This window comes from Vanderwaltozyma polyspora, genomic scaffold (genome assembly GCF_000150035.1).
Source record: "Vanderwaltozyma polyspora DSM 70294 KpolScaffold1002 genomic scaffold, whole genome shotgun sequence".
In the NCBI taxonomy this organism is placed as follows: Eukaryota; Fungi; Ascomycota; class Saccharomycetes; order Saccharomycetales; family Saccharomycetaceae; genus Vanderwaltozyma; species Vanderwaltozyma polyspora.
Genome location: NW_001834693.1, coordinates 29,915 through 55,998, shown reverse-complemented (window position 1 = coordinate 55,998; position 26,084 = coordinate 29,915). Strand labels below are relative to the sequence as shown.

Sequence of the window (26,084 nt, the reverse complement as noted above, 5' to 3'; positions counted from 1 at the left end):
GATAGAAAAAAGTAATTCTGACCAGGGAAATTGCCCACCAGGGCTGTTAAATTATTGTACATAATCAGCTTTGGCTTTTTTTTTTTTTGTCTTTCTTTTTTTCATAGATTTATGGAATAGTTGTGAAGGAAAAGAGGGCTAAACTCTCTCCAATTTGCCCCTCTTTCATCCATCCTGCGAGGGGAAAGACATTTTGTCGGACAAGAGCAGAACAGAAGAAAAAGGCTCCGACAAAACAAGTTGTCTCTCTTTTTACTGCAGAACATAGTTATGCTAAAATGGAAAATCACAAAATCATCAAACTACATAAAAAAAAAATACAAAAAACCCAAAAACCCAAAAGAAAAAAAAGGAAAACCAGCCGAAAAGTAAAGAGGAGCCTCTTGACTCTGCGCAGTTTCTTCCCAAAAGCCAAAAAACATAAAAAAATAAAAGCAATTTTCTTTTTCACATTTGGGTTGAGTGAATTCTTAAAGTCATGCGTCGAACTCTCAGTCCATTTTTGTGGTATTTATGGTCGGCCAAAAATCTTTCTAATAAAAAGAAAAATGCATTAATTGGATGAGAGGCAGTTAGCTTAAATCCACAGGCATACAGAGGTCACTGGGCATTGGTGGGAGAGAAAGAAAATTGAACTTTCTCATTTAGATCTGAATTTCGACCGAATGGGAACATTTTGCAGATAGTACTCAGGCAAATACGTGGGACTATGCTTTTTTCTAGTAGTTCTATTTTCATCATATTGACGTCAATACTTTGAATTTGGAAAATTATTAATTCACAGATATAATTGTGCGTAGAGCTGGGAGAATTGCCTGCATCTCAATTACCGAGTTGGAATTTTTGATCGATTACAGAAGCAAAGACGAAGAACAGCATAACATTGCTGAGCGAGAAAGAAGCTCTGTGCTGCAATGTATCTATCTATGTACTCAAGTGATTTATGCTATTATGGTGAGGATGACATATGAGCTATATTAGTATTGTTAAACTCTTTTTTTCTGTTAAACAGTGTACGGAAGTCAAATTGTGTAGAGCTAAATGAATTTAATCAATAGCCAATAACCAATAACCAATGAAATAGACTATTTAGGCATCTTTGCGTATTTTCGTCATCTGCATCATCGGTTCTTGTTACTTTTTGATGAATTACCAAATAAAGAATTATACTCTCCCTCGCTCTCTGTCTTAAGCTACATCTGTTAACTTCTCAGCAATGATTTTCGAAGGTAGGTCCAGAACAGCAGGTCTTTAATTGTTCCCAGTACCATTATTAGTGGCATTTTTAAAATGTTCATTCTGGATAACATCTAGTAGAGAAATATTTTTTTTTTTATTACACTGCCCATAAAAATACATAGCGTATGCTGTTAGTATTCTGCGATTTAGTTGGAAATGTGTTTCCACCAAAAAGTCAAAATTACTATTAAAAAATAATAATAGTAGAAACAAGGCATAACTATAGGGAGATTTGATCGGTTGGAAACTCTTGTATAAACTATGTAGACAGCCAAGAAATTATGACAGTATTGGGTCAATATAATTTATGTCAAGTAGTTAATTAATACTGAATTATTCATAGATGACCTGATCAATCAGCAGTATACATTTTGTAAAATGAGACAAATATTAATTTATTTATATATATTTTTAGAAATAATGCATATGCATATGCAAAGAAGGTTTAATAATTTAGACCTGCATAGTGGCTAATTAAAATTGCATTTTACTAAAAGACCATACAAAATCGTCTTGGTTTTATGCAAGTTAATGAATGGTACATCACATTTAAAACATTATCTATCTAGTAAATGCCAAATTTATAATATAATTGCAATAATAATAATTATAAGAAAAAGATGATATATGTATTGATACTTTCACGGATTTCTTGCCATTCACTCAGTATTCTGTCATCTCTTTTTAATTTTTAGATCATCTTGGGGTTTGTTCTAGCAGTTCAAATTGATCCTCACGTAAGACCTCTGAGGAAGTTCTTCCTCACCATGATGCCCAGAAAATATTGCTTAGGCAAAAAATAAATTCAAAAAAGAAACAAATTTTTCTTTCTTCTTGCAAACGTGCTGAATCTGTTACGTCAACACACTGCTCTTGACCAACAAACCCTCTAATCCAACACTACAGACAACATCTTGTATTTTTTCTTCTAATAAGCAACTATCTATCCTTATCTTCCAATGTGTCCCTTTTGCTATACAGTATGCTTACTGTCTACGTTGTCTTTCTCTTTTTGTCGGCTTTAAAATGTAGCAGAGCAAACTATTTTCTATTCATATCTGTGTGGTAATATTCTATATTCGAATCCTACAGATCTAATACTGCTCTGCTCCCTGTCAAATTAACTTTTAGTTGAATCGAACAAACCAGAAGAAACTCACGTACTTCTCGAATGTAATTGCGATAAATTCTGTTACTATTCTATACCATCTCTCTTTTTTTTTTCAGTTAGCAGACATTCAGATGCCTTCGAAAGAAATAAAATTTTTTTTGTCAGTACGTTGAAATTTCGAAAAATTTAAATTATCCTTGATATTAATGGATCACATTTCTTTGACTGTACGGTTTTCTTTTTAATTTTAACTTTATACTTACTGCTACGAAGGTTATTTCGAAATCAGTGTAGTGGATAAGTGTATGTAACCTTTACGATTCAATCTGTTTCAATTCGATGTAGGCTAGTTTGGTAATCGATTGATTTAATTGAGTTTAGAAAGCAATTCTCACCATCTATTGTTGTATCAAAGATATAACGTAGCTTGATCAAATTTGTTGAGTATGAGAGATACGCACAAGTACTCTTAAAAATTTCTATTTACAATAAATTGATACTCTTATCTCTGTTTATCCTGTGAATTGAATGACATTCTTACATCCTTACACAAATCATAATAGCCAGAAGCTACCCAAGTTTGAATTATTTTTATTATTACCAATTAATTAATTAACTAATAAAAAAAACTGTTTGCATTCATCAGATTATGTTATCCTCATTATAATTTCAAATTAGTATTTAAACATGATTCCCAAATCTAAAAATTATTTTGAACTTTTTTTCCTTTGTGTTTCTTTTTTATCATCCATTGATTTTTATTTAATATATCTTCTTTACACTATTAGACCACGAAAACTTAAACTCGAAACGTCCAATACTGGTTAGCAACTGTCATATTTGAAATAAAAAAAATTCAAATAGTCAACTTTCCCTCCCCATTTCCTACCATTCAATAAGTCTCTTTTAAAGATATTTATTACTACAAAAATCTATTAAAAATATAGAAACAAATATTAGCTTAGATTCTAACATAATTTTTCTACATTAAAATGTGTGCAGCTATTATAACAAAATCATTTCAAAACTGTTCTGAAAGTGAAGTTCCAGGCTACAATGACTGTCCTTCTTTCTTATTCGACCTAGGTACTAAGAGAAACACTATTAAAGACAATAAAATTATTGATAATGTCCCATACATGTACGGCAAAAAATTACAAGCTAATGTGGTAGCTCCACCACCACCAATGAAACGTAGAGTAAGTAGAAGAACTTCTTCCACTTCCTCTTTGGTTTCATCATCTTCTTCCGTTGAATTTGATCATTTATTAGCTAAGGATGAAATCTTATCTATGATCAGCCAGTTATTGAACACTCAATCAAGATTATCTTCTAAAGAATTCGATTTCTACAGAAGAAAGATCGACTCTAACATCAGTGGCAGTTTAGATCACGAAAGTACTAGACACATCCTAACACAATTCTTTACTGAATCAAAGAGAAACAGAGCTAACGCTGAAACTCTACTCAGAAACTGGATGATTACTGACATCACTATTTCAAATTGGTCTCCAGCTTTATTGAAAGTTTTTGAAAACACTATTGTATAATTGTTTCGGTCAATTTTATTAAATAATATTTCAATTTTAGCTTTAATAAGAACTCTGGAACAGTTCAAATAGTTTAACGGGAAGATATTTTTACGAAATCAATAATAAAACTTATTAACAATAATAATTACATTAATCAGGAATGATTCAAAGTTTTATTGAATTTGAATGTTCGATCCTTGATGGATTTTACATTTTTAATTTTTAGTTTTTCGTATTTTAGGTTTGCATATACTTTGAGGTTTTTTATGTCGTGATGATATCCATTATGAAAATAGTTTGAAGAGAACTTGTGAAGGGTATTATCTATAGAACTAACCAATTATTAATAATAGGATAGTTTTAATGTGTTTATGAACGGTATTTAATTTCAAATAGAATTTCATTTTTAGTCATAATTAGGTTTTTAGATAGAAAAAAATAAAATAACTTAAAAATTAGTATAAAGCCAATGTTTTCATCTGGAATAAATTCAATCTGTTTTACAACACTAAGGGTTATTATCCGAAGTTATCATTGGATTGCTTTAAAATATTTTATTAAATTTTATTAATTAAGAACCATTGGGAAACCAGAAAGGCAAGCTAACCAAGGCATTGAATGCATTTCCGTTGTTTGTCTCCGGAAGGCTCTTTGAGACCACGTAATGACTTTTTGAAATTTATTCTAATATAGGAAATTCGTTTATGTCATTTTGATTGATTTAGTAAGTGATGACAATTATACCATTTGAAATAGATATTTAGATCAAGTGTCATTAAATAATGTTATAATATATATTTTTAAACAGTCTTAGCTAAACTTTAACAATCAATTAGTTAAAATGAAATATAAGCATATTGAAAATATTTGAAATTTTAGAATATTCATTGGTATTTTTTTAGAAGTAGCTTTCTATTATTATCTCGATTAACTACATGGATGAAATGTACATAATTATATATGACTATATAGATAGATTATTACCTTTTATCTGATATTTTTTTTTTATAACTCTTAAAATAAAAAGAGGGAGAAAATTCTTACTAATACAATGTAGCATGCAATCAAGCATTTTACATCTTCTTTCTCTTACCAACGGTAGCTTGGAAACCTGTCTTAATTGAAGAAACAGATCTGGTGGAACCACAACTTTTACAAACCAAGAAGAACAATCTGTTTGATTGTTCTTTCTTCAAATCAGTGTTAATACTCTTACATGTTTTACAGGTAACGTATTCCATAATATATCTTCTTAAAACATTTTCCATTTGTTTAGATTGGAACTTACCTTTAATAACTAATCTCTTTTGACCATCGACAGAACCTGAGGTACCCAATTCAGCAAATATATATTGAATCAAATGGTCAGTGGACCTTTGTAATTTTTCAGAAATATCTTCAATATTACTGAAAATAGTCTTTTTACCATCACGTAAACAAACTGGAGGTGGAATTCTGAATTTAGGACCACTTCTGTCACCAGCTAATTCAGGATTATTGGTTCTTAAAAATATTGAAAAATCTAGATAATAAATCTTTATATGGTAAACCAATATCTTCTTGTGCTACTGAACCTACAACTGGGGTAGCTTCCTTGCTGCTGGCTTCATCAACGACAACACCTGCCTTGGCCAACTGTTGTTCAAATTCATCTAAGTCTTCACCACCAATCTCTTCAACAGACTTACTCTTCTTCTTCTTCTTTTTCAATTTCAAGTCACCCAAAGCTTCTGAAATATCGTCAACTTCAGCAGAACCTTCATCAGCTACAGCCTTGGACTTCTTCTTCTTCTTCTTCAAACCAGCAAACAAATCCTCACTGCTATCTTGAGAACCTTCTCCACTAATACCTGCTTCCAAATTTTCTGGAGCCTTCTTAGTCTTCTTCTTTTTCTTCAATGCAGGATCAAATCCTAACTCAACTGCTAGATCGGATGACATCGCTTATTCTCTTACTTTAAAAGTGCAATCAACAGTGCCAGACACACAGAATCAATATCTCAAAGCAAATGCCAAACAAGACTAACCAATATTGACCACTATTACCTAAACCTTTTATCGAATTCCTTTATTTTTATACTCATTCAAAACCTTTTGTATCTCTTATTTCTTGTTCCTCTCAAAAATTTTTCACTTTGATGGAAAGAACAGAAACCAAAAAAAAAAATATTACCCAAATTATTGCCGGGTAACACACGTGACTTATTATATTATGATAACACATGTATAACAAGTCACGTGTTTTATATTAGAACATGCGTCACTGTCATTGCTTCCTTGAATTGGTGTCTATCCATCCATCAGCAGCTGGCAATTTTACCAACATACACAGCCGTCATGTATTCACTAGGGTGTGACTAGTTATAATTATACGTAGATACAAAGATACATACATACGTATATATATATATATATGCGATTCACAGTTACTCACAAACACACACACTTACACATAGATGTATATACATATGAATGTGACCGTGGACGGTATATATATATCCAGACTTTTGAGTTGTTAGATGCTATGGGCTGTGTCCATGTATTTTATAATTTTTCCTTTGTTCTGTTTTAAGAGAGAGTTTGAGTATATGTATATGTATGTTCGTGTGTGAAATAACCTCCCTCATTCCTTTTCTTGGTCTATCTTTAATTGTTCTGTTTCTTCTGCAAGAACTTGGGCTGCTTCCTTGGTGATACTTTCAATTTCAGTACCTTCAGTGATTTTAATGGTCTCAATCTTGCCTTCTTGTTGTGTTTCATCTTCATCTTCATCGTCACTTTCTGGCTCAACATCGTATTTCTTCAGGAAATAAGTTTCCACTTCTTCTTTACCGTTATTTTCTGCTTCATAGATGGAATCATGTCCAAATTGATTTCTGATAAATGGGTCTGCATCATACTCATCACATAATAGTTGTACTACATCTAATTTACCATTCAAAGCTGCCCAGTGCAATGCAGTGTTCCCCGTTTCGTTAGTGGCATTGACAAATTCTTTCAATTTTTCTTCATCTCCATTGTTTTTAGCCATTTCTAAAAGATATTGAATCATTCCCAAGTGTCCATTTGCTGCTGCCATATGTAAAGCAGTGGAATTTGAAACAGAGTCTCTACAGCTAATCATCAATGATGGATCTATAAGAGTGGTAAAAACTTCTTGCAAAGACTCTACATCACCAGCTCTGGCATCAGCAACAATTGCATCCTGATCTTCTTGATCCAATGCCCCTTTATATAATGTCATTTTTTCTTTTCTAATTTTTATTATCCTATCACTAGCAAAAAATATAAAATTTTTTTTGGTTCCCTCTTTTTGGTTCCCAGTTGAATTATCTAATTACTTTACCTCCAGAAACTTGAATGTATTATACTACTAGAATCATAAATCTATCATCCCATTTCAAATAATCAAAACGAACATCAATCAATACACATCCTTACTTATCGTTATGGTTGGGTCTCACCTCATCTCATCTCATCTCATCGCTGGTTGTTAAACACACACTATTAAATTTTTCAATATCTGGTTACAAACAGTTACGTACACAATGACATTTGGTTTAACTATGTAAAAGTATTTAAAGCATCTGATATTAACATATACACTAATCAATACTACTTTTAAAGGTTAATACAATTGTGATATAGTCTGTTCACGGACCAACCACCAGTGGATAACATTACTGTGGTCGAGACGTGGTTCAACTTAACTTTATATTGTTATAGCTTTGTTTTAACTTCCAAGTTTAATTGAGCTTAATTTTATCGAGAAGAAAGGTAGAGAGATAAAAGCATAAGAACAGAAGACTATAATACAATGGATAGCAATCAAAATACTATTGCCGATTTAATTAAAAAGGGGCCTGATTTTATCTCTGATGAACCATTGGATGTTTATTTTCTCAAATTACGTGATTTTTTGGAAAAATTGAATAAACTTGATTTAAGTTCTAATGACAGCAATGCTGATGGCGACCTCTATTTGAAGTGGGGGTTTCAATCTAATGAAGAATTTGTATCCATATTACTAGAATATTTTAAAGAATTATATGAATTAGTATTAATAAAACAGGATGAGTTGTTGAAACAAGAGAAGAATTTACTACCTCTTTCTCTTCATGATATGAGATACTTTGATGAATTAATCAATCTATTATTGATTCACGGTATCGATGCAAATATACTACCAGATTCAAGGATCCCACTAGATCAAAAAAGATTGGAGAATTTTAAAGAATATAAATTGATTTACGATATACCGCCTACACATACTATGAATTTTGCTACTTTAATTAAAGTAGTGAATTACTTCTATAAGATTATCATTCAAAAGGGGAATAAAACAGATTATGTACGTTCAATTTTACTTAAAGGTCCTACTTTTACAAATATGTTTTTAGCAATATCGGTTTTACTCACTAACGACATTACTTGTGCGCATATCTACTCAAAAATGTTAGATTCCCTAGAAGATTGTCAAGAAACTTACCAATTATTCGTGGTTTACTCATTTTTGGTACAAACTGTTTCGAACCCTTCAGTGAAACAAGTACCACTTTCAAAATTATCGACTTTGGCTCTGCGAAGAGAGAATGGTGTCATAAGTCTATGTGATTTTGTTTTAGGTGTTAGAGAAGAAGAACAAATCAGTTTAGAGAAATTTGAAAGAGTCAACCAGATTCTATTAGCTAAACCAAAGGATATGAACAATAAAGATTACTTAACAAAACTTTTCGAACAGATATACGAAGGTTTAACATATATTAATAGGCCAGTTTTAGTAAATTGTTTAAATGGCCTTGTAACGGAATTTTATTTCAGGAATAAGCGTATTATCAAAGATTTCTTGTTACAAAAGATAAATGACGTCTTGTTTAACGAACCAGCAAAATCACATTCAATTAAAGAGCTAAATGATACTATTAATATTCTAATATCATTATCTAAAAACTCATCCACAGAGCTTGTCAATTTTGTAGTTAACGCATATGACGGCAAGAAATTTTATCTAAACCTGTGGATATATGCATTATTTTTAAAGAAAAAACAAATTTTGAGCCCTATGAAGGACGAAGCAGGAGGTGCCAGTACTTATTATGAAGTAATACTATCTCTAATGAAATCATTTTTTACCATAACTGATAATTTTGATAGTCTAGAGACTATTACTTTAAATATGGTAAATTACCGCCATGAAAATTGGACATATTCTATCGATTTGGAAACACACTTAGCATACATATCGCTGGAGACACCAGAAAAATCTATTTCTAGTCAGTTAAAAGTAAAGAAGGAAGACGATGATTCAAAACTGGATGAAGCGACTAAATTCTTTCAAGATATAGATGACTCAATTTCAATATTTATAGAATTATTGAAACTAATTGCAGATGACAATGTTATCAGCAAAATATTCTTAAACACATTAAGTAAATGGGTTCAAACCTCTGATACATTGAAGGAAACATTACCGCTTGACGTCACTGCAAATGACAGTGCATTGGTATTAGTTGATCTTAAATTACTAGAAAAGATGAACAATGAATTTAAGACCGATCTAATAAAAAAATGGGAAGACTTGCTTTCCATGGTTGATGAATTGCTGGAAGCATCGAAAACAAAAGAGTTGAAAACAGAAGATGACAAAGAAATTGATTCTGATGACGAAGATGAGGATGAAGAAATTGTAAAAGATAATACCCATGCTTCTGGTACCTTTGAAACACTGTTGGAGTTAATATCAGCTGTTTTAAGCACCACATCACCCCAAGAGCTAATGAAAAAACAGGAATTACTTGAGAGTATAAGAGGCAAACTAGTTAAATCAATGGATGGAAATTCTGATTGTGAAGCATTAATTGAGAAATTAAACAAAATACTATCAGGAGAAAAGGTTGGTTTAGAATCCGAGATTCCTGATATCAATGCTCAAGAACGATTGGATAAAGCGATGCTGAATTTAAGTGACCCATTATTACCTATTAAAGTACATGGCCTTCAAGAATTGTTAGAACTAGTCGAATCTAAGTCTAATGTGATAACGCTGGATAAAGTTTTACAATTGCATATGCAATACTTGAGAAATCCAGATCCGTATGTGTATTTGAACATAATCAAGGGACTCAGTAAATTACTTCAATTGGACAGTGACAAGACCCTTCCAGAATTGATCGAGTTTTATGACAATAAGAAAGGAAGAAATAAACTAGATGATATATTAAAAGTTGGTGAAGTGTTTATAAAATATATTGAGACTGAGAACGAGTTGTTTGCAGGTAAGAAAGCCGACATGATAATTACAGCATGTTTGAATAAAATTCGACAACATAGCAAACTTGATGACAGAATAAGGATGTCAGCGACATCTATTTTAGGTGTCTGTCTTCAAGTCAATGCTCGAGGCATATCTGATCGTATAAGTGATATGCTTGATTGTGCGTTTGGTATTTTACAACTTGAAACCGACACAAAGAGTTCCAATCTAATGAGACGAGCTGCCATTCATATGATGCATGATCTGATGTACAATGCCGGATTTGAATTGTTTCCTAGAGAATACAGTCCGGAACGTATCAAAACGTTGCTGGAGTACACTGAATTGAATGATGATGATTTTCTAGTATGTGAGCAAGCCCACATGTTACTGGAAGTAATGGAGTAAATGACAAGGAAAGCACACATACACATACGTACATACGCACATATATAGATCAAACATGATAGGTACATACATGCATAGATAGATTGAATGTACATTCTTTTACATATAGATTTAGAGTCCTTTCTCTGTTATTCCTGTATCTAGGTTACCAGTACCACGTGACACAGATACAAACAGAGAATGTCCATCTTGTTCGTTTCTAGAAACTGCTAGAACAGAAGAATCTGTGTATATAATTGTGTATGCTATTTCCCCTTTTTTTTTTGTCTTCCTTCGTTAAATAGAGGAAAGAGAGATGAAACAAAGACAAACAAACCACTCACGTGTATTACACGTGCCATAAAATTCTTTCCTTTCCTTTCCTTTCCCGTCAAACGAAAACCCTTTTTTTTTGTTCATTTTTTCCATTTTCCTTCTAGAAGGCTATAGAAGAAAATATTTTTCCATTTTCCACTATTGTTCATACAATTTGTAAGTTGAAGATTTTAGATTTTAGATTTTAGAGAATTGATTATCGTCGGGGATGGCAATCATAAAACGTATTTAAGTAATTGAATTCTCTTGAAATGTATTTTTACAATCTACTTCCTTTGTAATCGTTTCCATCTTTAGATTTTGTTTCATTTTTTCGGTTGATTTTCCTTTATACTTAATTTTTATTTTATTACTTGTCCTTTCATTTTACATATTTTTCAATTGTAAAAAGTTCAGTAGATCAGTCAAATTGAGCGTTTAAGTTTCATTACTAACCTCACACAACCTTCCCCCATTCCCAACAGAATATCTCATACACATAGTTAATAAAAAAACCAAGATGTCTGGCGAAACTTTTGAATTTCAAGCTGAAATCACTCAGTTGATGAGTTTGATCATTAACACCGTTTACTCAAACAAAGAAATCTTCTTGAGAGAATTGATTTCTAACGCTTCTGATGCCATCGACAAGATCAGATACCAATCTTTGTCCGATCCAAAGCTATTGGAAACTGAACCTGAATTATTCATTAGAATCACTCCAAGACCAGAAGAAAAAGTTTTGGAAATTAGAGATTCTGGTATTGGTATGACCAAAGCCGAATTAATTAACAACTTGGGTACTATTGCCAAGTCCGGTACAAAGGCCTTCATGGAAGCTTTATCTGCTGGTGCAGACGTCTCCATGATTGGTCAATTCGGTGTCGGTTTCTACTCTTTATTCTTGGTCGCTGATAGAGTCCAAGTTATCTCCAAGAACAACGATGATGAACAATACATTTGGGAATCCAATGCCGGTGGTTCTTTCACTGTCACTTTGGATGAAGTTAACGAAAGAATCGGTAGAGGTACCATCTTGAGATTGTTCTTGAAAGAAGATCAATTGGAATACTTGGAAGAAAAAAGAATTAAAGAAGTCATCAAGAGACATTCTGAATTCGTCGCTTACCCAATTCAATTGTTAGTCACCAAGGAAATCGAAAAGGAAGTCCCAATCGCTGAAGAAGACGAAAAGAAGGAAGAAGAAGAAGAAAAATCTGAAGAAGACGACAAAAAGCCAAAATTAGAAGAAGTTAAAGAAGATGAAGAAGAAGAAGAAAAACCAAAGACTAAGAAAGTTAAGGAAGAAGTCCAAGAATTAGAAGAATTAAACAAAACTAAGCCACTATGGACTAGAAACCCATCTGAAATCACTCAAGATGAATACAACGCTTTCTACAAGTCTATCTCCAACGACTGGGAAGACCCATTATACGTCAAGCACTTCTCCGTCGAAGGTCAATTGGAATTCAAGGCTATCTTATTCATTCCAAAGAGAGCTCCAATGGATCTATTCGAAAGTAAGAAGAAGAAGACTAACATCAAGTTATACGTTCGTCGTGTTTTCATCACTGATGAAGCTGAAGATTTAATCCCAGAATGGTTATCCTTCGTTAGAGGTGTTGTCGACTCTGAAGATTTGCCATTGAACTTGTCCAGAGAAATGTTACAACAAAACAAGATCATGAAGGTCATCAGAAAGAACATCATCAAGAAGATCATCGAATCTTTCAACGAAATTGCTGAAGATTCTGAACAATTCGAAAAGTTCTACTCTGCCTTCGCCAAGAACATCAAGTTGGGTATTCACGAAGACACTCAAAACAGAGTCGCTTTATCCAAGTTGTTGCGTTACAACTCTACCAAGTCTACTGATGAATTGACCTCTTTGACCGATTACGTCACTAGAATGCCAGAACACCAAAAGAACATTTACTTCATCACTGGTGAAACTTTGAAGGCTGTTGAAAAATCTCCATTCTTGGAAGCTTTGAAGGCTAAGAACTTCGAAGTCTTATACTTGATTGACCCAATTGATGAATACGCTTTCACTCAATTAAAGGAATTCGATGGTAAGACTTTGGTTGACATTACCAAGGATTTCGAATTAGAAGAAACCGAAGAAGAAAAGGCTGAAAGAGAAAAGGAAGAAAAAGAATTCGAAGAATTGACCAAGGCTTTGAAGGAAGTTTTGGGTGAACAAGTCGAAAAGGTCGTTGTTTCTCACAAGTTGTTGGATGCTCCAGCTGCTATCAGAACTGGTCAATTCGGTTGGTCCGCTAACATGGAAAGAATCATGAAGGCTCAAGCTTTGAGAGACACCTCCATGTCTTCTTACATGTCCTCCAAGAAGATCTTTGAAATCTCTCCAAGATCTCCAATCATCAAGGAATTGAAAAAGAGAGTCGAAGAAGGTGGTGCTCAAGACAAGACCGTCAAGGACTTGACCAACTTGTTATTCGAAACTGCATTGTTGACCTCTGGTTTCTCCTTGGAAGAACCATCCTCCTTCGCCTCCAGAATTAACAGATTGATCTCTCTAGGTTTGAACATCGACGAAGAAGAAGAAGAAGCCGCTCCAGAAGCTGCTCCAGAAGCTGCTGTCGAAGAAGTCGCTGCTGACACCGAAATGGAAGAAGTTGATTAAGCAATTTAATTTACAATCTAGCTAAATCCACTAACCGCCCCCCTCAATCAATCAAAACATAAATATTATTTAAACCCCTGTATAAAAAAATAAAATAAGCTTTCTTTAAACTTTAATTTATATTACATTTGACTTTAATGAAATCATTATCGACTAACTTCGAAAGAAAAGATTCTTGATACATTCAATACAAATGAAATCAGATCTCTATTTCAAATCTGCTCCTTATAGATGCCCTTCCTTTTGAATCACTTTTTTTTTTTAATTTTTCATTTTTCCTTAAATTGACTTTGAAGCCTTTATTAAATTTCAATATAAGAACTAAAGTTTAAAAATATCTAACCGAATTTAAAAACGTAGTAATATATAGTATATGAATCTGATGAAGGTTTAAAAGAATAGATCTGTCAATAGAAAGATATTGTTTGATATTTAGAATTTTGTCAAGATGTTCAATGTCAAGCGTATAGTTTCACCTAACAACAAACCACCTTCTGCAGTTACCGTATGTGTTTTAGCGTTGTTAATTGTATTATACGTTGTTAACTTATATGTTAATATCAACGATAATTTAGGTTTAAGACCATCGTCGTTATTTGATTTTGAACTAAGTAGATTGTCTTTGTATCCATTGGCTCATTTATCCATAATCCATCTCGTTTTTAATGTTATTTCTTTATTCCCATTGTTAAACCTTTATGAATCCACTCATGGTACCGTAATGACAGCTGTTACTTTGAATATTACAGCTGTTGCTGCTGGTGTGATGTATTGTATTGTAGGCTCATTATTATATCCAGATGTCGGTGTTGCAGGTTCTAGTGGTTGGTTCTTTTCATTGCTAGGTTATTATAGTTTCAAAGAAGCCAGTGTTCACCCTAGAACTCCAATTTTTAAAACTCATTATACAATTCCAACTCAATTATCTCCTTTGATCTTAATTGTTGTGATATTTGTTTTGATACCACATTCTAGTTTCTGGGGACACTTCTTTGGGTTATTAGTAGGATATTTCATGGGATGGAGGGAAAATTGGTTCGTTAAACTTCTCCCACCAAGTTGGATAATAGTTATGATTGAAACTAAATTAGATTTCTTAATCAGATTGATACCAGGGTTTGTGAAATATTATAAACAACAAGATGTCGAGAACAATGACCAGTACATTTCAATTTATGAAGGCGCTGACTTACTACCAAGCCATAATGAAGATCCTGTCAGTAGAGCCGTCTAATCTTTGAATTGAATGAATATTCCACAATTTTTTTTTGTATATTAAATTTTTTAAATAATGTATATGTAAAAAGTAGCAAATATACGTATGCGATCTTCTTCAGTTAATTCGTTTACAGGATGTCTTTATTATCTTATTTACGAGTGGAATAATTAAATAATCTATGTGTATATATACATGAAGTGTCGTGGTGATAAAGTATCTTGAAATAATTTGGGTGATGGCAGTATCAATGAAGCCAAAGAAAAGGAATGCGTTTAGTTAGATTATCTCAACTCTTGAAGCACGTACTTTTTCAGTATATTCTTCTTTATGTTTTTCTTCAATAATGCAGGTTCTTCAATACCCTTGCTTTTCAAAAACTCAGTTGCTTTCACATCATCAGATAAGAGGTCTTCGATCTTTGCTTGCACACTCTCAATCCTTTCTCTTTGTAAGTTTACTTCATTTTCCATCTTTGTGATATCCAATGAAACTAATTTTCTAATAGTCTCAGGAGTGAACTCTTGAATACCATAACGGTCCTTAATTTCCTTTAATTCCTGAGGAGATTGTCCATTAGATATAGCAGTTTGAATAATACGTATATCTTCAAGTAGAAGACTATCCTTGCTCTTAGCTGCTGCATTACGTCTTTGTAAAAACTCTTGTGTCTTCATATATTCTTCTCTGGTGACTTGAGTCTTGGCTTGTTCTTCATAAAGGGCAAATTGTTGACCTTTATTTCTTATGATTTCTGCAATGGCAAAGAATTTATGCTTTGATAATGGTCTAGTGGCTTCAATACGAACTAAATCACCTTCACGGGCAATCTCCCCTTCATCATGAACCAAGAAATCCTTTCTATGGAACAATTCTTTGTTAATAATTTTATTGAAAACTTTTGTCTCTACACGTACTTTAACGGTTTTTTGCATTTTCCCTTGGGAAACAACTAAACCCATAAAATTTTGACGAGCCATCTTGAAATTATCTTATTATATTAGAATTAGCCAATTGTGTCTACAACTGCAGTTCCTACGACGATCTTATCCAATACTCTTGGTGAAAACTTCCCTTTCAACTACAACTTTTAGTATAATGTATTGAGCCAAATCGATGTTGAATGCTTTTTTATATTCGCAAAATTTCTTGAAATAAATTTTGAATCGATTCGAAACACAGACCACGTGATAATCACGTTTACCGAAATTTGAGAATGTATCACATGATTTAAAAATTTATCAAGTTATGCATAATCAAATCATTAGAAACGAGGTCGATACTCATTAATTATATGTGTGGGTATCTCTTACATATCATAATGCTTATTATTGGTATAAGAGGGAACTTAACCAAGAGGTTGAAGATGATGACTTAAAAAGACACACAACGACAACGACAGTAAACTTTGAACTTTATTACCAAGTTGGAAAACGTAATGAGGGTCCTGATCTACAACTTAGCATCAATTTTACTTCCCCAATGATCACTCCCGGTTGATGATAGAGAGTTTTTTCTGGCACACACTGCATCCTTTCTATCCTTCTTACAATATTGATTAGCAGAGGAATGGTTATATACATCTATATATATATATATATAAATAAGATACAGACACAGGGTGATAATTCTCACCGAGTTAATAATCAAGTGAGTAATCATAGTTACTGAGTTCATCATGAAGAGTTATTTGTCTTTGTTAAGACACTTCAGCTTGTCTATCAGATTTCATACTGGGAAATGCGTTATTGAAATCATACCTCCATTGTCATTCAAAAGAATCGATGTATATAGATAAATAGTTTAGATAGATACTTATTTATGATATATTAGCTTACGGATACTGCTATTACCGTTACTCTATCCAACTTCAGCCTATTGTTACATTTATCAACAGTAATGTTTTCCAAGAATATGATAACAAGATATGGGTAAAAAGAACCATTGTTGTTGCATGTACACACATCAAACAAGTACTAACCAAAAAGCATCGAGCTATGCTTTTTTCAATCAACAGTGATAATAGAGTGTAGATGTCGTTGTCATTAGTTCAAAATAATGCCTTCGACATTGACTCTTATTTCTATGCCACTACCGTGACTCCTCTGTTAACCTGTAATCTGACTCTTTACGAGGCATCGGGTCAAATTTCATCACAACTCTACACACAAGAACACCAACAACTTAGAAACTGATAACAACACGGAACATGACAATAACAAACAAGTGAAATTCATCATCAGTGGACGAATTGCATCTTGTCTCGATCATCCTTTTTCTTTAACGAAACAGATTTCAAATCCTTATATAAAGTCAGACCTTTTTGTCATCTCACGATGACTTTAAGACGATTTAGGAATTTGATTAGATTATTTAAAGGTTTTAAATAGCCCCAAACTTAAACAAATCCATTGTTAATAGGCTAAGCAACCAACCCAGCGATTGTGTAGCGAGTGATTCGTCTATTATTGTTTAAGATATTTTTTTGATATAATTTAAATCAAAGTATCGTCAATGTTTAGATTGAATACTACTGGTTTGGTGACACTTCGCAGAAGTGCATTGAGATGTGCTCAATATAATGCCAATTCCGCTAAATTAAGGTCGAATAGAGGGTTTTCCACCTCTTTGAGTCATTTACAAGCTAGAATTGCAGATGTTTCATCTGCAGAGTACTCAAGAATTTATAATCCAGATGTTTCAAATTTAAATCGTCCCTTAGACACTTTTGAGAGACGTCACTTAGGTCCAACTCCAACAAATGTTCAACGAATGCTTGCTGAAATGGGTTATGCTGATTTGGACACATTTGTTAAATCTGTTGTACCACCAAGTGTTCTACAAAAGAGAGAATTGTTGATAGACGCTCCTAGTAAAGGTTATGGTGAACAAGAAGTTTTAAACAAATTAGAAACAATTGCCAATAAAAACAATTATAAAGTTAAAAATTATATTGGTAAAGGGTATTATGGTACTATTTTACCTCCCGTCATCCAAAGAAATGTTTTAGAGTCCCCAGAATGGTATACTTCTTATACTCCTTACCAGCCTGAAATATCACAAGGTAGATTAGAATCCTTATTAAATTTCCAAACAGTAGTATCAGAATTGACAGGTCTACCTGTAGCAAATGCTTCTCTATTAGATGAAGGTACTGCTGCTGGTGAAGCAATGCTATTATCCTTCAATAACAGCAAGAAAAAGAAGACTAAATATGTAATTGATAAAGGTTTACACCCACAAACTAAGAGTGTAATTTATTCAAGAGCAAATCCGTTCAATATCGAAGTTATTGAAATTGACTGTTTTGATGTCGAAAATTCAATTAAAATATTATCTGATCCTAAAGTTTCAGGCTGTTTAGTGCAATATCCTTCCACTGATGGTACTATCTTACCTGGTTCAATCTTGGAAAAAATTTCTCAAACTGTTCATGCTAACAAAGGTCTTTGTTCAGTTGCTTCAGATTTAATGGCATTAACTCTATTAAAACCACCAGCAGAATTTGGGGCTGATATAGTATTAGGATCAACTCAAAGATTTGGTGTACCACTAGGTTATGGGGGTCCTCATGCTGCCTTTTTCTCTGTCATTGATAAATTAAACAGAAAAATTCCAGGTAGAATTGTAGGTGTATCAGTTGATCGTTTGGGCTCACCAGCATTAAGATTAGCATTACAAACAAGAGAGCAACATATTAAGCGTGAAAAAGCTACTTCAAATATTTGTACCGCTCAAGCGCTATTAGCCAATATCGCAGCAAATTACTGTGTATATCATGGTCCAGAAGGTTTGAAAAACATTGCGAAGAGAATCTATGGTTTAACCACAATCTTAGCCAATGAAATTAAGAGTGATAAATCTAGGGGTCAATTGATAAATACCACTTGGTTTGACACCTTGTCAGTTAAGTTGAATAACAATTTGACCTCAAAGGACTTTTTGAAAGAAGCACTAGAAAAGTACAATATCAACTTATTTGCTGTTGACGAAAAAACAGTCTCTTTATCTATCGATGAAACAACTACTGTTAAGGATGTAGAGGCTCTAACTAAATTGTTCACCAGTGAGTCGAACACTTCAGTTGCTGATTTCGTTTCATCAAAAGCAGAATTGGAGACTTTACCTAACGGATTTGCTCGTAACGACAAATTCCTGCAACAGGATGTTTTTAACTTACACCATAGTGAAACTGCGATGTTAAGATACTTGCACCGTTTACAATCTCGTGATTTGTCTTTAGCTAATTCTATGATTCCATTGGGTTCATGTACCATGAAGTTGAATGCTACTGCAGAAATGATTCCAATTACATGGCCACAATTTGCTAATATCCATCCGTTCCAACCAGTTGACCAAGTTGAGGGTTACAAGGAATTGATGGAAGACTTCGAAAAAGATTTGTGCACAATTACAGGTTTTGATGGTGTATCTTTGCAACCAAATTCTGGTGCTCAAGGTGAGTACACAGGTTTAAGAGTTATCAAGGCATATTTAGAAGATATTGGAGAAGGTCACCGTGACATTTGTCTAATTCCTGTATCAGCCCACGGTACCAATCCAGCTTCTTCTGCTATGGCCGGCTTAAATGTCGTTCCAGTCAACTGTTTAGAAAACGGGTCATTAGACTTAAAAGATTTGAAGGAGAAAAGTGCTAAATACAAGGATAGATTAGCCGCTGCCATGATTACATACCCATCTACATATGGTCTATTTGAGGAAGGAATTAAGGAAGCTATCGATATCGTTCATCAAAATGGTGCTCAAGTTTATCTAGATGGTGCAAACATGAATGCCCAAGTAGGTTTAACGTCACCTGGTGATTTAGGTGCCGATGTCTGTCATTTAAATTGTCACAAGACTTTTGCGATCCCACATGGTGGTGGTGGTCCAGCAGGAGCTCCAATTTGTGTTAAAAAGCATTTGATGCCATTTTTACCATCTCATGATGTGACTAAAATGATAACAAATGTAGGTAGTGAAAAATCAATAAAAGCAGTTTCTTCCGGTCCATATGGTAATGCTTTAGTTACTCCAATATCCTACGCTTACATTAAAATGATGGGTAGTGAAGGTTTGCCATTTTCTTCGGTTATTGCTATGTTGAATGCTAATTACATGATGACAAGATTTAAGAGTCATTACGATATATTATTTATTAATGATGGCGAAGGTTTCAAACATTGTGCTCATGAATTTATTGTAGACTTAAGAAAGTATAAGACGGACGGGATTGAAGCAATTGATATTGCCAAGAGATTACAAGATTATGGTTTCCATGCTCCTACACTAGCATTCCCAGTGCCAGGCACTTTGATGATCGAACCTACTGAATCTGAAAACTTGGAAGAATTAGATAGATTTGTCGATGCTATGATTTCAATCAAATCTGAAATCGATGCATTCATTGCTGGTAAACCAGAAGGTATGGTATTGAAGAATGCTCCACATTCATTGGAAGATCTAATTTCAGGTGAAGATTGGGAAACTAGAGGTTACACCCGTGAGCAAGCTGCTTATCCATTGCCATATCTAAAATACAACAAGTTCTGGCCTCCAGTTGCTCGATTGGACGATACTTATGGTGATATGAATTTAATGTGTACTTGTCCTTCTGTTGAAGAGGTGTCTAAGTCTCAAGCCAAAGAATGATGATTTGCATTATCTGCTATTGTCCGAAAGGAAATCTACTTGAACATTAAAAAATATCTATAATAACTACATTATCTTTTCTATCATATATGTAAACATTTATATCTGTTAGTTACTCTGCATTATGTTTGAACTTAATTTCATTTACTACTTTTTATTATTGTACATGGATGACGGTAGCGCAGCACAAATAAAATAGGCAGCTGTAGGTTATTATATTGAATGGTATGCAACTTATTATGTTTGAAGGTGTAGTTCGAGGCAGTGTACAAATTTTGAATCTTATTTTTTTTTTTCCATATTTGGTTTTTTGCTATGTATTTCCGTGAAAGAAATGAGGGACTAAAATAACTTTGGTAAATTTCAATCAAAAAAATCATCCTCATCATCATCTTCATCCCCTTTCTTATCCAAAGTATCATTGAAATCATGTTCTTTTCTATCAAAGATAATCTTAACGTCATTTTTCTTTTTCTGTTCTCTGGCAATTCCATTTAAGATATGAACAATTTCATCTTCAGTCACTTTGTGGGATACTTGACCTGTGCCTATAATTTGTTTCAGATACTGTTCTACTGCTTGGGCTCTATCAGGTCTCACTAATGAAACTCTAGTCAATCTCTCTAAAGCTTCAGGTTCCAAAAAAGATGCAATCGCAGACCCTACAGGTTCACCTCCACCATTCCCACTTCTCCCAGAAGCGTTGTCACCACCAGAAGCAGTGCCCCTCTTCAATTCAGCCAATCTAGCTTCTCTTAAAGCTTGCAATTCAGAATCCATGATTGATCAATTAAAATCTTAATGCCACTCGTAGGTTTTTTTTTATTGAGATATAGCCTAGTTTTCCTGAAAATATTGCTAGATATCTGTCTGTATGTCTTTTTATATTTTCTATGACCAACTACAACAAAAGCTGGAAGTGCCTTGAAAAGGTATAATCAACTGTTATCAAATCCAACCTACGATATCTATATCTTTTGGTAACGCTGTATGCCATTTAAGTTTGATATTGTTCATTAGATCATGTCAAGTTCTTCTTAGTTATCTGAATAATTTAATAATTCGAAACTTTAAAGTTCAGGCGATGAGAACAAAGCAGGGTAACAAGAGAGATTCAATTTATATAGTGTCAGTTTATTGAAGACGTCAGTTTATTTATAATGTGTAGTTCATTCTAAAAGGGGTATGTTTTAGTATCTAATATATCAAATTGTGTTGTATTTGATAGACGAATTCCTTGAATCTATTTACCTTAAATGGATGACTGATACTAATAAACCTGTTTCTGTCTGTCAATTTGTTTATATTGGTAATGTCACTCACGTGATATAATCCGAGACATACAATTTATTGTTTCTATCTAGAAGATGATTAGGAATTGGGGGGGGGTGCGGGGTATTGGAATAGGATATATCCAAGAACTCATTGATATGTTGGCACACCATACACACTCAATCGATCAATCTCCCATGAATCTTATTACTGCCAAAATTAAGATTCAAACTAAGCTTGGTTGTGATTACCCTGCCATAAGATGCATAGTTTCCACTCACACTAAAACTCACTTTGTACGTAGTAGTTAAATATTTTAACTATTAAATTTAAACTTTAAAATGACAAAGAGATCAAATAAATAAGGAACACATACAAGAAGTGGCTACCAAAGAGGTTTAAAACCGTTTAGAAATAGTATAATCTGTATACATCCTACCAGATTGATAAGATTTAGAAGAAGGTCAAGATTTCGTCATTCCAGAATACATCTTTTTGCTCCTAGGAAGTTCTAACGTTTAATGCGATGCTGTAAGGGGAATTAATAAGAATTATATTTAGTAGCCTAAAACTTCTTTCAATTCACTTCCATTGGTAGGAAGTCAACGCCAGTTAAAAGTATCACACTGTTGTATATGATTTCAATGTTGGCGATCTTTTGTTGATACAGGATCTTCAAGATTGGGAGGGTTATTTTTTGTCATGTGAAAACATCAGGAAGGAACAAAGAACGCTTTATTTAATACCTTCCAGTGGCTATAGTTGTAATACGATGTGCTGCATGAGGAAGTAGAGGTATTAAGTGAATCCTCTGAATAACAAGGTTTACTGCAAACGTTTATTTCCAACATCTTCAATGCTCTAAGATTCTAGTTTATTTTGTGGTTGCCGCCATGTTTACATTTATTTATAGCCTTTTGATTAATTTGCTCTCTACGAGTTGCAAAAAAAGGCAAACACAGAGGTAAGCTACTCGTTGCTGAATAAAGGGACAAGAAGGAGTTGGATCTGTGTTGTTGTTTTTTAATTCCCATCAGGAATCTGAAGTTGGGCGGCTACGCTCAAATGCAACTTTGGTTTACAATAGAGAAATTGTAGGTACTGTTCTGGCGGAAGTTGAAGTTACTAAATAAGATAAAGAAATGACATACATACTCCTGTTATAGATGTTCTTCTATCCATCACAGACCGTTGCTGTTGTTGAAGAGTTCATCTTATATCTCAACAGTTACTCAACACTTTGATGAGAAGTGCACGTTATCTTAAACATAGGAATCACATCAACCGTGTCATGTGATCAGTCATATTGTGGGAAATGTTTATTTTCTTCAGCCCGCGTGCTTGGTTATACGAATGTTTCTGAGCTGAAACTTGTCACATGATGAGTTTTTGTGGGAAATGGTAGTATCTGTGTCATGTTTAACGAACAATTTTTTTTTTAATAGAGATTGAAGGAACCTACCTACCAACTAAACCCAGCTAAACCCAGCTCATTCATTCATTTTATTCTATCCATCCAGTATTGAAGTTGTCTCAAGTTTTAGCTTAGCCCAAAGGAAAGAGAGAAAGAAAGGAAAAAAGATAAGTTATTATTGAAATCAAAAATTGGCTAGTTTTGTAAATGGTAGAATAGAGGCTAGCTTTGTTTGCTGGGGGAGGGGGTTTAATTCAAGGTTACAGGATAAAGTGTAGATTTTTGAAGTATTGACGAGATAATAATAATATCTAAACTTCTAGAGTACGAGGATCAGAGCTGTGTGGTTTGAAACGAACGTCGTTTTGTTAGGAAAGAAGAACTTTGGAGATTACATCAACCATTCATACATACACAATTCATTGATTTATAGAAAAAAGTTTAAAAGGAATTTTTGGATTGATTAAAAGGATAGAAATAGAGGATAAGGTTTTTTTTCTCTTGAAAAAATATAAAAAATTCGTTTTCATTAAAGAAGATACCATAGTAATAAATTTAAAATATAATTGGTATCCAGGAGTCTCATACAGGGTTCAACAAGATTCTAAAAATTAACAAATAACAAAAAACAAAATTTAGTATAATAATAAGCTATTTCTTATTATTTTATTGAATTTTCTTTTTTAAAATATTTTTTAATTTTTCTGGTTTTAAAAACTTTTGGTGATTTTTTTCCCTTCTGAAATCTACATCTAGTTGATTCAATTTCAAATTAGATTCATCCAAACCAAGAGGGTCTGTATCATTTATATACCATCATCACACCCTGTTTATTTTGTTGTTTTATTGCATTCCAAGAAACGATTCGATTTTTTTGAAAAATTAAGTGGCGTGATATACTTCTCTGTTCTTGTTATTTAATATTTCCACATCATTTAATTCGTTAAATATAGAACCCATGTTTAGTACAGCATCAAGTTCAAATCCTCCTTCAAATGGAATGGAAATGAAGGTAAAATCGGATACTCAATCAATAGTTTCATCTTCATCTTCTTCAGCTTCAAATTACGATAAGAAATTACGTCAAACTAAAAGGCCTAAAAGAGCATCTTCTCAAAATGTGGATTATAATCTGAAAAAGAGAAGAATTATTCCTTCTAATGATTCATACACAAGAATAAATGAGCTAACGAAGCAAAAGGATTTAGAGGATCCAAGTTTTGAAGAGGAGAGAGAAATAGTCGAATTAGTGGAAAGAGATGAAAATGGTAATATAATAAACATCAATGATGACCAAATACTTACAACTACAAAAAATGGTGCGACTGGATTGCCGTTATCAGATTATCCTCCAGAAAAAGTGAAAAGAGAATCCCTTTGGGATTATAAAAAATTATTATTACCAAATGGTAATATTTTTAACGTCGACGATTCAAAATATAAGGCAAACTTACAAACTAATAATTCTAATGATCTAACGAAATCAAGTGGCATAAGAGGAAACAGAATTCCAGTAGATATTCATGAGAACGAACGTAAAGACAGCACTTATAAATATTATGAGCCAATACAAGAAACTTTAAATAGTAATAAAAACAACCATAACCATCACACTGGAAAAATTGCTCACCCACATATAATGACAAAAATTAAAGATTCATTATTAAAAGAATCCAAAAGTAAATTATTTGGACAAAGTACAGTATCAAATTTACAAGAAGATACATCAACTGCATCAAATACCACTACATTAGCAAATGAACCAGAGTTTGATAATGATGATTTCTGTTCAACTTGCTTACAAACAGGTTCATTTTTATGCTGTGATACCTGCCCTCGCTCTTTCCATTTTTTATGTTTGAATCCTCCTTTGGATCCCGATCAACTACCCGAAGGCGATTGGTCTTGCCCACATTGCATATTTCGAATGAAATACCCAACTAATACAGCTTTCAAAAAAGCAGAAAAAGAATTTGTTAATGACTTGCCACAGCAAAATAGGCTTTTTGGTAAGCTCTTATTTCAGTTGGAATCAACAAATCCAATTCAATACAGGGTTCCTAAAACCGTAAGAGAGGCTTTCCAAAATGTTAAAACTGGTGCCAGAGGTCAATATCAAGATGATAGAGAAAAAGAACCTTTGACCGAAAAGCTAATATTTGGCACACCATATGGTCAAAGTATAACAAAATTAGATTGTTATACTCCAGATACTCATATTAATACAGAAGATAATTCTTTCTTGCTTTGCTTCAGGTGCGGAACGACAAAAATGGGAACATGGGATAATTATAAGACTGATTCAAAATTAATCATGAAATGTGACTATTGTAATACACCTTGGCATTTGGATTGCATTCCCGAGGTTCCTCGTGCATCAATGAAAAACCTAGGAACAAAATGGATGTGTCCTTTGCATGCTGATAAAGCAAATCTGAAGTCAACAAGCTATGATACACATAGGAAGTTATCACACAAGCAGAAATATATGAAGCCATTGCAAACCTCAGGATTTAGGAATAATGGTGATATAAACATTGCTTTAGATGAGTTAACTGTACCCGCATCAAAATACACCATAAACGAGTTTAAAAAACCTGGTGAATATCCACCTATTCCGGTCTTACAAGAGAATTCAGTCAAACTGGATTTTATGGATAAAATTTATAAGGCTAAAAAAGTACAAAGGGATTTAGATATTAGATCACAGGAACATTTGTTGAATAAAGTAATGTTTGCTTCAGCTTTAGAATCAAATAAGACTGAAACAAAAAAATCAGAAGGTTCATTAATTGGTGACCTTGCTCCTCTTATTTACTTTGCTTTAGGTGAAGAATCAAGACTACAGAAACTTTGGGATTTTAAAGAGCTTTGTACAATTGCCGACGATGAGTTGGTTAAGAACGATATTTCTAATAAGGAAATAAAGCAATTAGCATTCCTAAAGAAATTGTTAGAATCTAAACCTAAAGAGGAAATAATGAAATTTTTAAATCTTCATGAGTAGGCATATAACTTCATTAAATAATATATCAAATAATAACGA

At 33.2% G+C, this 26,084-nt stretch overlaps 9 protein-coding genes and 1 further gene across 9 annotated transcripts, besides 2 other annotated features; 6 read left to right on the top strand and 4 right to left on the bottom strand.

Annotated features, from left to right (window-relative positions):
* Positions 1-3,342: 3,342 nt before the first annotated feature.
* ADD37 (Add37p) lies at positions 3,343-3,900 on the top strand (the record flags this gene model as incomplete). Its single annotated transcript, XM_001647182.1, has 1 exon — positions 3,343-3,900. One exon carries the CDS (start codon positions 3,343-3,345, stop codon positions 3,898-3,900), a length of 558 nt encoding a protein of 185 aa, XP_001647232.1.
* Positions 3,901-4,955: 1,055 nt separating this feature from the next.
* Positions 4,956-5,378: a sequence feature (similar to hypothetical protein; correction of possible frameshift sequencing error~similar to Saccharomyces cerevisiae SUI3 (YPL237W)).
* Kpol_1002p19 lies at positions 4,956-5,823 on the bottom strand (the record flags this gene model as incomplete).
* Positions 5,380-5,823: a sequence feature (similar to hypothetical protein; correction of possible frameshift sequencing error~similar to Saccharomyces cerevisiae SUI3 (YPL237W)).
* A 682-nt stretch (positions 5,824-6,505) lies between these two features.
* On the bottom strand, positions 6,506-7,126 carry YAR1 (Yar1p; the record flags this gene model as incomplete). The annotated part of the gene is made up of 1 exon (XM_001647181.1): positions 6,506-7,126. One exon carries the CDS (start codon positions 7,124-7,126, stop codon positions 6,506-6,508), a length of 621 nt encoding a protein of 206 aa, XP_001647231.1.
* Positions 7,127-7,699: 573 nt separating this feature from the next.
* Positions 7,700-10,543, top strand: RTP1 (Rtp1p; the record flags this gene model as incomplete). Its single annotated transcript, XM_001647180.1, has 1 exon — positions 7,700-10,543. One exon carries the CDS (start codon positions 7,700-7,702, stop codon positions 10,541-10,543), a length of 2,844 nt encoding a protein of 947 aa, XP_001647230.1.
* An 814-nt stretch (positions 10,544-11,357) lies between these two features.
* Positions 11,358-13,484, top strand: HSC82 (Hsp90 family chaperone HSC82; the record flags this gene model as incomplete). Its single annotated transcript, XM_001647179.1, has 1 exon — positions 11,358-13,484. The coding sequence occupies one exon, from the start codon at positions 11,358-11,360 to the stop codon at positions 13,482-13,484; it is 2,127 nt and encodes a 708-aa protein (XP_001647229.1).
* Positions 13,485-13,932: 448 nt separating this feature from the next.
* Kpol_1002p15 (uncharacterized protein) lies at positions 13,933-14,718 on the top strand (the record flags this gene model as incomplete). Its single annotated transcript, XM_001647178.1, has 1 exon — positions 13,933-14,718. One exon carries the CDS (start codon positions 13,933-13,935, stop codon positions 14,716-14,718), a length of 786 nt encoding a protein of 261 aa, XP_001647228.1.
* Positions 14,719-14,984: 266 nt separating this feature from the next.
* Positions 14,985-15,680, bottom strand: MRPS17 (mitochondrial 37S ribosomal protein uS17m; the record flags this gene model as incomplete). The annotated part of the gene is made up of 1 exon (XM_001647177.1): positions 14,985-15,680. The coding sequence occupies one exon, from the start codon at positions 15,678-15,680 to the stop codon at positions 14,985-14,987; it is 696 nt and encodes a 231-aa protein (XP_001647227.1).
* Positions 15,681-17,214: 1,534 nt separating this feature from the next.
* On the top strand, positions 17,215-20,352 carry GCV2 (glycine decarboxylase subunit P; the record flags this gene model as incomplete). Its single annotated transcript, XM_001647176.1, has 1 exon — positions 17,215-20,352. One exon carries the CDS (start codon positions 17,215-17,217, stop codon positions 20,350-20,352), a length of 3,138 nt encoding a protein of 1,045 aa, XP_001647226.1.
* A 363-nt stretch (positions 20,353-20,715) lies between these two features.
* SDD2 (Sdd2p) lies at positions 20,716-21,132 on the bottom strand (the record flags this gene model as incomplete). The annotated part of the gene is made up of 1 exon (XM_001647175.1): positions 20,716-21,132. One exon carries the CDS (start codon positions 21,130-21,132, stop codon positions 20,716-20,718), a length of 417 nt encoding a protein of 138 aa, XP_001647225.1.
* Positions 21,133-23,996: 2,864 nt separating this feature from the next.
* On the top strand, positions 23,997-26,045 carry RCO1 (Rco1p; the record flags this gene model as incomplete). The annotated part of the gene is made up of 1 exon (XM_001647174.1): positions 23,997-26,045. The coding sequence occupies one exon, from the start codon at positions 23,997-23,999 to the stop codon at positions 26,043-26,045; it is 2,049 nt and encodes a 682-aa protein (XP_001647224.1).
* Positions 26,046-26,084: the final 39 nt, after the last annotated feature.